Genomic DNA, 14,722 nt, shown 5'->3' with positions numbered 1-14,722 from the left:
GTGAGCATGTTGCCTAGGTGCAAAGCGCTTAAAAAGCAGCGCCTGAGGCAAGCAAAGCGCACGTGTATTCCAGGCCACTTTTTTTGGTGTTTTAAGCATGTTTTAGGCTGGTTCAGACCATTTTATGCTGTTTCAGACCGTTCACTGTACCTGTTCACCTACGTGCGCGCCTTTGACTAGTTGACTACTATGAGATACACACACACATATATGAAATACTTTGCATCCAATAAACAAAGTCTCAAGAACCGGAACTTACTGAAACTATCTAGATCAGAGAAAGCAATACCTTTGATCTTCAACCTTCAATCAGCATTATGTGAATCTCCGAATCATAAAAACATAAAAATAATCACCAAATCCAGAAGTTACCTACACAAAATCAGATCAAGTCATTCATTACATAAAGCCATTCTCACAAAATATAGTAACATGGATATAAGTATATAACTATATAAGAAAAAACGTAACGTACCAGATTTACGAGTCTCCAAGTGTATGTATAAACTTGCGCCATTATCAACCAACATATAACGGTTACAACCTACCATGGTTTTCTCATAACCTTCACTATTATTATTTGAATAAAAAAATGGATATAATTATATAAACTGGCCCATTAGAAACTCAGGTAGCAGATAATTAGGTAATTAAACTAACATCAATAAAACTAAACAAATAAACAAAATCTTTTTTTTTTCTCAGTTGAACTCCTTCAATCTTCTCTTGAGAACATCCAGCGACTTTTTACGGTTACTCTGTCTAGCACCTCGGTTCGCAAGGCTACCGAACAACCCGTCAGGTGAATCTTTATATTTCTCACAAATGATTCCGATTTTTTTGTAATCCAACGTGTTGTAATTCTTCATACGGATAACGGGATTCATGAAATTTTCGGGCTGACTGCTCAACAAAAGATTTACCAATTGTCGTAATTCAAGCAAACACGTTCGGAAACTACCTTTATAAATTTCACTTAATCCCGTACTATGAAATTTCTCATCCGCAAACTGTTCGAGATTTTTTAAATCACTGTTGATACCCATTACCGCATTTTCAGTAAACCGTTTTAAGCTGTCGCTAAGAAGGGTATCGATAAACGAATTATTAACATGCTCGAGGGCCCCGGTACCGATTTTGTACATAACGTCGATAGGTAAAATCTGTTGAGCGGTTGATAAAATAGTGTCGAGATAAATAACAACCTCGTTCATGTACTCGCTTTTGTGTTGTGCGACATCGTCGATAATCCAATTCACGTTCTCCATAAGTGAAAGATACTTGGTCAACTTATGGTTGACCAAATCTATAAGAGCGAGATACGCTTCGTCGCGTGAAGTTTTCAAAACCATTTTCGCGGCTAAAGTAGTTTGTGGTCTCGCGATTATTCGAGCGGGGATACCGCATTGTTTCGCTGCGGTTTGGAGAAAATAATCGCAGGCGCGTTCGAGAAACGATATGTTTGCAGCGATTTGTATTGCTTGAGATACGCCTGTGTTACTGCTTTTAATCGTCGAAAGTAAAATGTCATTTAATACATTAATTAACAGTTTGTCGAGATACTTTCGTGCAAAGTCAAAGAAGTTTGTTTGACCACCGTAGGACAAGTAATTAACCGAATCCTTGATAAACGACCGAATTATCCGACAACAATCGGGAACCATCGACGAAAATGGAGCGACATACGGGAATGCAGGCATGATATCCGACGTTTGAAGAAGAAAAGACAACACATTCGACTGATATTCCGATTCCTTCATAACCATTTGCTTACACTCATCGTTAATTATCGCATCTCTGATTTGAAGTCTACATTCCGCCAAAAGGAGTTCATGATATTTATCCCGACTATTAGTCAACGCTTCGAGAATCGGGCCCACATCATACCCGTACTGTCGTAAGGTCGCCCCGAGAAGCGTCACGTAATCTTTCACTAACAGAAGATGACTCGCAGTATCCATTTGCGAAAACTGATTTTCCAAAGTCAAAGTCAACTTTGCTACGGCGGTTTCCCACATTGCTTCAACTTGATTAGCCAATAACAAATCGCCAGCTGTCCGAAGAACCCGATCCTCAACGATAAAATATCCCGCAATTTGTGCTAAATAAGTCTGATGCGATCCCAGAAAATGTTGAACCGATGAAACCTGTAAATCCGAACTCAACTGTAACATTCGGTTTTTGTAATAATATTGTCGAAACTGATCGCCGATTCCAAGACATATATGGATATAATACGCGCGATAAAGCGGCATTAAGTTAATTTCCAAAACCGAATTTTCATCGATTTCTTCAACGTCTAACGAATAAGTAAAATCACCGAGCCCTAACGAGCTTTCTTCTTCGGCTTTTTTCTGGCGTGAAAGCATATCTTCGTTTCTCTGGCGCGCAAACGACGCGAATCCGATCGCCTTTTGTCCGATATCTTTCGAAGTGCTTCTTATATGAACCAACCATTCGTTAATCTCACCGCAAACTTTTCTTTCGATATGACTTTTAATAACCGGGACCCGTTTCTCTATCGCGTTTCTAAGCGTATTGACGGGGATATTTTTCATGTAATTTTTTTCTATCTGATCGATAGCTTTTAACGCAGGGTAAAACTGACCATCCGACACATGTTTGTTGCACTTTATACAAAGATCGAGCACTTCGACGCAAAGTTTCGACATTTTAACCGCTTCCGTGACGTTTTTCTTGATTGAGTAAGATTCAAGTAAATCTTCGAGTCTTACAAGTAACGTGCTTCCAATTTCTTGTAACCGAAAATTATCACTTGCAAGTTCGCCTTTTAACTCTTCTGCGTCGACTAACACGCCGCGAAGCTCGTCGACTGCAACGATGAATTCTTCGTAGTGGAGTTTGCAGAGGTCTTCGATCTCGACTTCTTTTTTCTTAACGACGTTTTTTAGTTGGTGAAGGAGACTTTCGGGTTTTCCCATTTCGAATGAGTGTCGTACCATTGGACCTAAATCCTCACCGTTGCCTATTAAAGTCATGAGTATTGAGTCTTCATATGTGTCCCCATTTTCTTTAACGTTTCTTGATTTTTTTGCATTCATCGTCACACTCGAAACCTGTGTAACGATTACACAATGAAATCATTAACTGAAAACGATTACACGAGTGAATCCAGAATCAACGAAACAGAAGTAATAAATTTATTGATTCAGTAAGACCTAAATGCAGTTTACATCGACGAAACATCGGATCATTTAATAGAAACTAAGCACAGATTGAAACCTAACCTAAGACATTTCTATAATTTTATCTATTTTCCTGTACAATGTCTTCTTAGGTTTCACAATGAACGAATATTAACCACGACAATATTAGCAAAACGGATTCGCAACAACACTATGAAATCACGAACTGAAAACGATTACACAACCGAACCAGAATCAACGAACAAGATGTGAGAAATTCATACGTTCACTAAAACCTATACGAGTTTACATCTACGAAACGTTGAATCATTCATTGAAAACCTAACAAATAGTTAAAGAAACAATATCAGCAAATCAAAGTCGCAATAACGCTACAAAATAACAAACTGAAAACGGTTACACAGCTAAATCCAGAATCAACGAACCAGAAGTAAAAAAATTGACACATTCAGTAAAACCTAAACACAATACAGAATCAATGAACCAGGAGTAATAAATTCATACAGTCCGTACAACCTAAACACAACTTACATCGAACAAAACGTCGAATCAAAGATTTTTTACCTAAAAAAGCATGAAAAATCGATCGAAAACACAAACTGAAATCAATTACACAACCGAATCCAGAATCAACCAACCAGAAGTGATAAATTCATACATTCAGCAAAACCTAGACACGATTTACATCTAACGAAACATCAAATCCACGATTTTAAACCTAAAAAACATGAAAATCCATCGAAATCACGAACTGAAAAACCGATCACACAACTAAATCCAGAAGCAATAAATTGACATATTCAGTTAAACCTAAACACAACTAACATCGAACGAAACATTAAATAAACAATTTTATTATTTTAAACCTTAAAAATCATGAAAAAAAAAATCAATCAAAATCATGAACTGAAAACAATTACACAAGTAAATCAAGAATCAACGAAACAGAAGTAACACATTCAGCAAAACCTAAACACAATTTACATCTAACGAAACATCAAATCAACGATTTTAAACCTAAAAAGCATGAAAATCCATCGAAATCACTAACGGAAAAACCGATCACGCAACTAAATCCAGAATCAATGAACCAGAAGCAATAAATTCACACAGTCAGTAAAACCTAAGCACAACTAACATCGAACGAAACATTAAATAAACGATTTTATTATTTTAAACCTTAAAAATCATGAAAAAAAATCAATCAAAATCATGAACTGAAAACAATTACACAACTAAATCAAGAATCAACGAAACACAAGTAACACATTCAGCAAAACCTAAACACAATTTACATCAAACAAAACATCGAATCAACAATTTTAAACCTAACAAAGCATGAAAAAACGAAGGAAATCACGAACTGTAATCGATTACACAACTGAATTCATCAATCAACGAAACATAAGTGAGAAAATTGTTGAATCAGTGAGACCTAAATGCTGTATATAATGACGAAACGTTGAATCAACAATTTTAAACCTAACAAAGCATGAAAAACGAAGGAAATCACGAACTGTAATCGATTACACAACTGAATCCAGAATCAACGAAACATAATAAGTGAGAAAATTGTTGAATCAGTGAGACCTAAATGCTGTATATAATGACGAAACGTTGAATCAACAATTTTAAACCTAACAAAGCATGAAAAAACGAAGGAAATCACGAACTGTAAACGATTACACCACTGAATTCATCAATCAACGAAACATAATAAGTGAGAAAATTGTTGAATCAGTGAGACCTAAATGCTGTATATAATGACGAAACGTTGAATCAACAATTTTAAACCTAACAAAGCATGAAAAAACGAAGGAAATCACGAACTGTAATCGATTACACAACTGAATTCATCAATCAACGAAACAGAAGTGAGAAAATTGTTGAATCAGTGAGACCTAAATGCTGTATATAATGACGAAACGTTGAATCAACAATTTTAAACCTAACAAAGCATGAAAAAACGAAGGAAATCACGAACTGTAATCGATTACACAACTGAATTCATCAATCAACGAAACATAATAAGTGAGAAAATTGTTGAATCAGTGAGACCTAAATGCTGTATATAATGACGAAACGTTGAATAAACAATTTTAAACCTAACAAAGCATGAGAAATCGATCAAAATCATGAAGTGAATCCAGAATCAAGGAACCTAAATGCAGTATATATTGACGGAACGTTGAATCGATGATTTTAGAGATAAACAGTGTGAGAAATTGAGAGAACTTACGGTGAAACTGTGTGCGATTGATAAAGAGAAGAAGAATGTGTTGGAATGATGAAGAAATTGTGAGGGATGTATGTTTTTCTGAGACGATGATCACAATATTGTTGTTATTATTATTATTTTTTTTTTTTTGAAAATTACTTGGGCTTTGAAATGATCGCTGTGTGTTTTTTGGTGTTCATTGTTTTTAGGGCAAACTACAAAAATACCCACTATTTGCTTGCCTTTTTTCACGTAAATAGTGTACTTTATTTGTTTATATTTTTTTCTATGATTAATGTAGATGGGAATTTATGTCATGTTAAAACTTAAAGCCACTTGGTTTGAAATAAATCTATACATGCTTCAGATTTTAGACCGGGGTCGATAGCGTATATACCTAAAAAATTATAAAATTGAGAGGGGGTCGAAAACATATATACCTAAAAATTATATATGAAAACTAAATAACGAACACTACTGAGCGAAAAGTTCGGGGGGTCGGGCGCCCCTCCCCGCCCCCACTATGCTTCGCCTATGATTGGGAGTCAGAGAAGGTAATACTTTTTGACCTAGATGAACTGCTTGAAATATCATGGTGGCGTGAATACAAGGGTGAGAGGGATGGTCATCTTCTGAGGAGTGGTAAACGCTTCCTCAAGTCAATCAATGTCAAGTCTTCTCTCCAACTTTCCTCTTGGACTCAAACATAAGGGGTGGTTACCTCAGGTTGAGTCCATTCTTTTTTCTGTTTTTGTGTATAAATTATGCAATAATAATTAAAACATATTTTAAATAAAATAAAAATACATTAAATTAAAAAAAAAGACGTTACATTAAAAACATCATCATCATTGTATTTCGACTCCTCGACAAAATAATCTTCTATAAGGGTTTCCTGGTCTTTCTCTCGATCACGACGAACATATCTTTTTTTACTAGACGTGTCCGTGTCTTGTAGTTTGGCTTGCTCGATGAGATTTTGGAAAAAAAAAAAAAAGCTACTATTGGTTGAAGATAAATCATCGTCACTAATGTCGGGTGGAATAAACAAGGGTATTTCATCCGTCGTTATAAAAAATAGGGGTATGAGATTAGTTTGAGAGAAATGGTTTAGGTTTGAATTGTGAGAGAAATAGTTGATTTATGGGTTAAATGGAGTGTTTATATAAAGATTTTTTTTAATTACAACCGCATTATAGCCATTATTTATCTTTCAAACGGTCAAATTTCTACTCTCCGCATGCGGTAACAAGTTACCGGCTTTTTGAGTTCACCGCGTGGACGAGGGGGTCGGCGAAGGTGTTACCGTGCGGTAACTCCATCACCGCCCCACTCCACCCATGTGTAACATCCGTCAAAATATGTTTTCAAAATCCGACCCGTTTTAAAATTCAAATCCTAACCTTTTTGAACCACGGAAATTTTCGCAAACAAATGAACAACCGTTCGCTAAAGTTAATTCAATTATTGATTTAGTTATTATTACTTTTTTTTATTTTTATTATTTAATTAATATTGTGACTTAAAATTTATCTTTCTCTTAACTTAATAGTTAAATTAGATTGATACAAATATATATAGGTTGTAACAAATATAATATAATTGTAATCTCATAACAGAATATATTTTAATCTTATAACAGTTGTAAAGTTTAAAATAGATTTTCATGTTCATATTTCTTTTGATAAACTTTGACCAGTAACTTTCCATAGAAACTAATAAATATGGAGGGCCACTTTAACAATATATATTGCTATAATTTCTAAAAGTATTTTTATTTACAAAGTTAACCAATCATCCAAAAAGTCGTCTCTTACTTCCCTTGTGTTTCCCTTTTATCTTGGGACATATATAGAGACATACACTACGGACCAATGGCCACTTTTTTTATAAAATAAAAACCTTCATACAGTTTAAAGAATTGCCGCCAAACAGAAAGTTGACAACCTTTGTTTCCTTTCTTCGCACCTTCTGATTTATCGGGATTTCAATCCCGATCCGTGTTTCCATTCTTTTGTTATGAATGAATCTAGACACCTTCATACATCTAGGGTCAAGTTATTCTACAAAGGCTTCTAATTGTAAAAAGTGTAAGAAGGATTTATAGAGTGACAAGTGTCCAATAACCTAAAACTAAACCCACCACATCACCACCAAAAACCTAAACACCCACCCCCACCCCACCCCACCACCACCCAAAAACCTAACCCCCCCCCCCAAACCAAAAAACCTAACCCCCCCCCCCCCACACCCCCCAAAAACCTAAAAAAAACTAAACACCCACCCCCACCCCCACCCCCACCCAAAAACCTAAACCCCCACCCCCACCCCCTCGGCAAAAAAAATTTTTTTTTTTTAGGGTGGGTGATGTGTGGGGGGGGGGTGGGGGTTTAGGTTTTTGGTGGTGGTGGATTTTTAAGGTTTTTTTTTTTTTTAGTGGGTTTTTTTGTGTAGTGGGTTTTTTTAGGTTATTGGACACTTGTCACTCTATAAATCCTTCTTACACTTCTTACAATTAGGATCCTTTGTATTTGATCCTAATCCCATACATCTAATCACCAATTCTTTTCCATAAATAATGAGACCCGAGCATACTATAAAACCGAACTCTCCCACACGTATTCCGTTTTGGATCCGTTAGCCACAACAAACCTTCAATGACAATACTATACCCCCTTCATTGCCGCATTGAGTTTCGACTCAAGATTGAACCACCAACATGAACCATTCAACCCCACTCGACACATAACTCGACATCACGCACCTTCCCAACATCTTTTCGCTCAAACCGCATACTCGTTGTAGAAGTCGGGTCGTTGCCTTCGAGTTACGGGCCTCGCCGGACCTGCAAGTGGCCGGACACGTATCCACGCCGGAGTTCGCCCGAGTTCGAGACGTTGCCAAAGAACCGAAAGTCGCCGGTACCATCCCGTTTCTCTTGTTCGGTATACCTTCGTACTCAATGTTATTATCTCGCCGGTACCATCAGTGGCGGATCTAGAAAAAAATTTTGGGGGTAACGTTCAAAAATTTTTTTATCGTACTTCATATAATTTTAACGAACACAAAAAATAAAAACAAGATAACAAATGAAGTTAAATACATATCTAACAGATTTCTCCTCTTCGGTTTTTGAAATATTGAAATCGAGTCATTAAATACTCTTCTTTTACTTTATCGATCTGGTTGGGCCGCTCTAACTGGATATAGGAACCGGATCACATATTTAATAATTAACCATATACATATATATATATATATATATATATACATATATATAGGTAGAGGATTCTGTAAAAAGTGGGACTTTTGTGAGAAGTGTGAGAAATAATTTGGGAATGACAAGTGTCCTTTATCCTAATTAATTCAAAGGGGTATATTAGTAACTTGACATTTTTATCATTTAATTGATTTCCAAGAATAACTACCAAAAAAAAACTGCCGATGAGTTTTTTAAGGTTTGAATCGAATTTTGAATTAGGAGAAATTTTAGGAAACATTATACATCTGATTGTTTTATATTCTTCATCATCTTTTAATCGCAACATCTTTTAATCATACATTGTTCATGGCGTGGTGTTTTAAAAAACTGGAGACATTGACTCTGATTCAAGTCATGGTGTTTTATCTGGAGATATTGTTCATGGCGTGGTGTTTTATCTATGACTTGAATCATACATTGTTCATGGCGTGGTGTTTTAAAAAACTGGAGACATTGACTATGATTCAAGTCATGGTGTTTTATCTGGAGACATTGTTCATGGCGTGGTGTTTTAAACATCTATGATTCAAGTCATAGATAAAACACCACGCCATGAACAATGTCTCCAGATAAAACACCATGACTTGAATCATAGTCATGGTGTTTTAAAATCTGGGAATGTTTTATTTTGATAAAACACCACGCCATGAACAATGTCTCCAGATAAAACACCATGACTTGAATCATAGATGTTTAAAACACCACGCCATGAACAATGTCTCCAGATAAAACACCATGACTTGAATCATAGTCAATTTTATCCAGTTGTTTTAAAACACCACGCCATGAATCTGATTACAGTTCTCTTTATGATAATGTATGACGAATATGTAACCAAAGACCTCGTACAATTAAGGTGAATCATTAATTCCTATATTTAAGGAAAAAGGAGTGAATGTAGGAGGTTTTGGTCGTGTATGATATGGTTACCATATTTCAAACATTGAAAAAGACACTCTTGCCATTCAATTTTACATAAGGTCCCTCTAATTAAAACACAATTTACATTTTTATACCCTATTGATCTCAACCATTAGATCAAATATCCAATGGTTTAAAACACTTCTTACCCTTCTTACATTTTAGATATTTTTTACCATATCCCTACCCTATATATATATATATATATATATGGGACCGCTAGAATGAGAAGCACCCCGAGTTGTAAGAACCGCGAGAACCACACCATCCGGGTCGCCGTTTACCACGATTTTTTTTACAACTAGATGTGTGTATTATAAACACATCCGTAAAAAAAAAAATTTAAACACCGCGCCCGAGGGGGTAGTTTTTTACACCACAAGTTTGGTGTTTTTTTTTTTTTTTTTTCTTTTTTCTTTTTTTTTACACCAAACTTGTGGTGTAAAAAACTACCCCTCGGGCGCGGCGTTTAAATTTTTTTTTTTACGGATGTGTTTATAATACACACATCTAGTTGTAAAAAAAATCGTGGTAAACGGCGACCCGGATGGTGTGGTTCTCGCGGTTCTTACAACTCGGGGTGCTTCTCATTTTAGCGCAATTCTATATATATATTTATATATATATATATATATATATATATATATATATAAAAGCTATTTTGAAAAATCATTGAATAAAGTAAAACATACTAATAATAAAAAAGTAGTAAGACTTGTAATTTCCAAGGCTCTACTTCTCCAGACGTCATTATCACTTTCCAAGTTTTCAAACTTCAATTCCAATGATAAACTAAAACAACTTCTCCGTCCTCTTTCTATGCATTCTTTTCAATTTTTCATCCTCTTTTCTAGTTCTAATGCTCTTTTCTACTTCTAGAGAACACTGATTCCAACATGCTTCATAGGTTATGAGGATGAGAGTAACAAACAAGATTTGTTCAAAACACACAGTGGCGGATCAAATAATTTTTTTTTCATGGTGATGAAATATTTTCTAGCTCCTTTGTCTATTGCTATATTATATTTTTTTGATCGAGTTCATGTAGGGTTGGATCGGATCATGTAAAAAAAAAGTTAATATTGAAATAATATATATGATAAACTTAATAATTACTTGTTGTAACTATTAAAAGTTTTGGTCCGGTTGAAATAATATTTATAATAAAATTAATAATTATTTGTATTAACCATTATTAACCATGAAAAAAAATCCTATTAGCCCACATAGTTTTAGTTATCTACGAAATTAGAAGTGGATGGTGAGGCTCAGTTATAGCCCACCAAGCTAGATTTAATACTGAAGTTGCCCTAAACTTAAATCACCACAGTCATGTACGCCCACTTTCTTCTATTCATTCTTCAACCAGCAGTTGCCGGAGCTTTACTTCTTTGCCCCTAAATATCACCCTTTGCTTCTCTACACCATCTTCTTCCATTCATTCTTTTGTTCTTGACTAGGGGTAACATAATATTATTTCAAGGGTAGCGGAATACAAAAACGTCAGGATACGTATATATTTTGCACTACGGCCGAAAAGTTAAGGGGTAGCGGGGGTTACCCCTACCAAAGAGGTAGGTCCGCCCTTGGGTACCATCGATGCAAACTAGTCGAGCTACTCGAGTTCGGCTCCAAACAAAAACTTGAAACGAGCCAACCTTAAAATTAATCTGATTTTAGCTTATCGATCTCAAGCTGGTTTGCGAGCCTTCACGAGCCCACCGTTTATATATTTTTCAATTAATATATTAAATATATATTTAAATAATAATAATAATAATAATAATAATAATAATTACCACTTATAAAATATATTAAACGATCCGAACCCGAGCTTAGGCCGAGATCCAACTTCAAAAACTACCTACGAGCGGAATTCAAAGTTTATAACCAAAGGTACACGCATACACAATGGCGGAGCTAGCCCATTAATTTAGGGGTAGCCCTTTTTTTTTGGGTCTTGGGCTAACTTTATCAATTATAACTTGGACCTCCTTTCAATTCTATTATTGTTAATTTGGGCTTATTTTATCATTCGGGCTTAATTATTCTACAAGTTTTCGGATTGTAAAATGTTTGGGCTTATAAAAAAATTGGATTTTACTAAAATCAAGTATCATATTTTTTGGTCAATTAAGACATATATGATCTACTATTCCCCACCTGTTCCATTAAAGCTCAATATGGTCTATTAAGACATATATAATCTACTATTATCCATTGTGATCCATTAATGCCTAGTATGGTCCATGAAGACATATATGATATACTAATGTTCATTGTGACCCGTTAAGGCCTAATATGGTCCACTAAGACATATATAACCTACCATTAGCCATTGTGATCCATTAACCCACAAGTGATGTTCAAGCTTCAAGCTTGATGAAGGTGTGATTACTTGATGATTTCTCATAGTGTAGTGTTTTTTATTCTTATATTAATATTAGTTCATGACCCTCATTGTATGTTTTTACATCAAGTGTAGTGGTGAACCATAAGAGGTACCTAAATGGAAGCTTGATCTTCCTACCTCCTACATGATTTCCATGATACTAGAGGTACCTAAATGAAGATTTAATCTTCTACCTCATGCTTGACTATTGGACATAACAATACATATAATACCTATATTTATATACTATTTAACATTCGAACCCTTGATGGTGAACTTGTGTTCATTCGTCATAGTGTTAGAATAACATCACCTAAGACATAAGACTTGTTACGATTCTAGTGAGTTATTTAGATGATGGGGTGATATTACATCAGACTAAATATGCGTCTGACATACTACAAAAGTTCAGCATGGGATGTTCAAAATCTGCCATAACGTCGGTAGATGTGAACGTAAAGTTATATACCGAAGAGGGAGCCAAGGTAGAGGATCCAACTAGTTATCGAAAACTAGTTGGGAGTTTAATATACTTGACACTCACGAGACCTGACTTAGCGTTCTCTGTAGGGATCTTTCGCCGGTTCATGCAGAAGCCACGAAAACCGCATATGTATGCAGCAAAGAGGGTGCTAAGGTATGTAAAAGCAACACTTGATATGGGTGTGAAGTATAAGAGATAAGGAAAGGTTGAATTAAAAGGGTTTTGTGATGCAGATTATGCTGATGATCCGAATACAAGAAGATCAACAACCGGATATGTGTTTCTCGTTGGTGACAGTGCTATAAGTTGGTGTAGCAAGAGACAACCCACAGTTTCCCTATCCTCTACAGAAGCCGAGTATAGAGCTTCGGCAATGGTTGCGCAAGAATCGACATGGCTAGTGAGAATGTTGAAGGACTTAAACCAAGAAGTAAATTACAAGGTGGAACTGTTATGTGAAATAAGTCGTCTATTGAACTAGCTGCGAATCCGGTGTTTCATTCTCGTACTAAACACATAGAGGTTCATTATCATTATGTGCGTGAGAAGGTGTTGAATGGAGAACTTGAATTATCATACGTCAACACAAACGAGCAAGTAGCAGATATATTAACTAAAGGATTGCCAAAGTCAAAGATGTTGAACTTCTGTTCAAGCCTGGGAATGAAGAGTGTTGATATTGAGAGGGAGTGTGAAAGTAGTCGCAATATCAAGTATGAAGAAGGTTGATTCGTATGGCAAGAAAGGGAGGTACGGATAGTCTCGGAGGGGCGGTTTGGAGGAGACTAAATTGGAAGGGCTAAACTGGAAATTATGATTAGAGATAATTAGGTTAATTCAGTCTAAATTATTTATGTTTATCCGTATGTTTTGTCTAGTTTATTTAGAATAGGATTAGTGCCTTGTGTGGCAAGTTATAATAAACTATAAATAGGGATAAGGTTTAGTTTTCTATTCATGTTCTGTAATTTGTTTTCAGTTTTAATTAAAAAGTGTGTTTAATTAAACCTTGTGTCCCTATTAAATCTCGGCTCCCGGTTAACAAGGCCCTGGCCGGTGGTCCTCCCCGCCCACCCCAGGGCCACCCATGATAAAAAGTAAATGTCATTGAAAGTATGTACTAATCAAACATGGCTCACACAATGTGCCATTGAAGATCTAAATTAGTGGCACAAAAGTAAAAGGTCATTAAAAGTGTGTGCCAGTAAATGGCTTTTTGTTTGTAGTATTATACTAGATATAGGCACTTACATTATATAAGAAGTGATGACAACATCGGTCAGCTCGGTGAATGTAAAAACCGCTTCAAAATCATCACAGTTTAAGTACATGTAACTATCATGCCAAATAGATTCAATAGTAATACTAGGCTAGCCTGTTGAATGATATCAATAGTGAATGCAGTATGAATAGTATGAAATCTGAATATTTGCAGACTCAATGTTCATATCGTTGTTATGTAGAATAGGCTAACCATAAACTATAAACTGCATATATACTTGGACTCCATTGTTATGTAGATCCTAATTGTAACGAAGAACAAAAATTGTGCCCGAATCGTACCTGGTAATGCGAATTGAGGAAGTCAGTAGGAGCAAAAGGGTGGGATGAGAAATCATGAGAGACCAGCGAGAACATCGCCTCGTCGATAGGGTACCTTCCAAAACCAACACCAAACGGCATGGCCATCCCAAAACCACTAGACGAGCCTAACTGTAGCGAGCTTGAACCTAAAAACAAGCTCGTTAAGTAAACTAGCCCGAGCTCAACCCAACTCATGAGCCTAAACGAGACATTGTTAATATAACTTTTAATTAATATATTGGATATATATCACTTTTCATAAATCCGTACAATTTTTTCTCTTTAACAGTTTTCAAGTTTTTCCCATGATTTGCTATCGAAAATTAACCGTGATGCCCATATTAAATAAATAACTGCTATAGGAAATTAACCCTTATGTTTATATAATTTTTTTATGACGCTAAAAAGACGACATACAAAAATAGTTTCATAAATTTATTAAATTTTGTACAACCATGACATTTTTTTTCTTGACACGGATTTAAAATGTCATAAAATAAGCGTGTGTCATTATTCGCATGTCAAGATAGATCTTGTTATTTACGACGCTAAAAGGATGCACACAAAAAAGTGTGTCATAAATATATTGAATTTTGTAAAATCATGACAATTTTTTTCTTGACAGGCACTTTCGAATGTCATAAAATGAGCGTGTGTCATTGTTTGTGTGTCAAGATAAATCTTTTTTTCTTTA

At 35.5% G+C, this 14,722-nt stretch overlaps 1 protein-coding gene across 1 annotated transcript; it reads right to left on the bottom strand.

The window, feature by feature from the left end:
• Window positions 1-576: 576 nt before the first annotated feature.
• On the bottom strand, window positions 577-5,627 carry LOC110897393 (exocyst complex component SEC15A). The gene is made up of 2 exons (XM_022144143.2): window positions 5,407-5,627; window positions 577-3,077 (listed from the first exon to the last, which is right to left on the bottom strand). Exon 2 carries the CDS (start codon window positions 3,060-3,062, stop codon window positions 702-704), a length of 2,361 nt encoding a protein of 786 aa, XP_021999835.1. The 5' UTR covers window positions 3,063-3,077; window positions 5,407-5,627; the 3' UTR covers window positions 577-701.
• Between the last annotated feature and the right edge of the window lie 9,095 nt (window positions 5,628-14,722).

Source organism: Helianthus annuus, chromosome 13 (genome assembly GCF_002127325.2).
Source record: "Helianthus annuus cultivar XRQ/B chromosome 13, HanXRQr2.0-SUNRISE, whole genome shotgun sequence".
In the NCBI taxonomy this organism is placed as follows: Eukaryota; Viridiplantae; Streptophyta; class Magnoliopsida; order Asterales; family Asteraceae; genus Helianthus; species Helianthus annuus.
The sequence above is the reverse complement of the archived record's forward strand: the minus strand, read 5'-3'. Positions and strand labels throughout refer to the sequence as shown.

Bases quoted from the DNA above. Each gene is read 5' to 3' on its own strand.
- LOC110897393 (XM_022144143.2), bottom strand. From the start codon at position 3,062: ATGAATGCAAAAAAATCAAGAAACGTTAAAGAAAATGGGGACACATAT.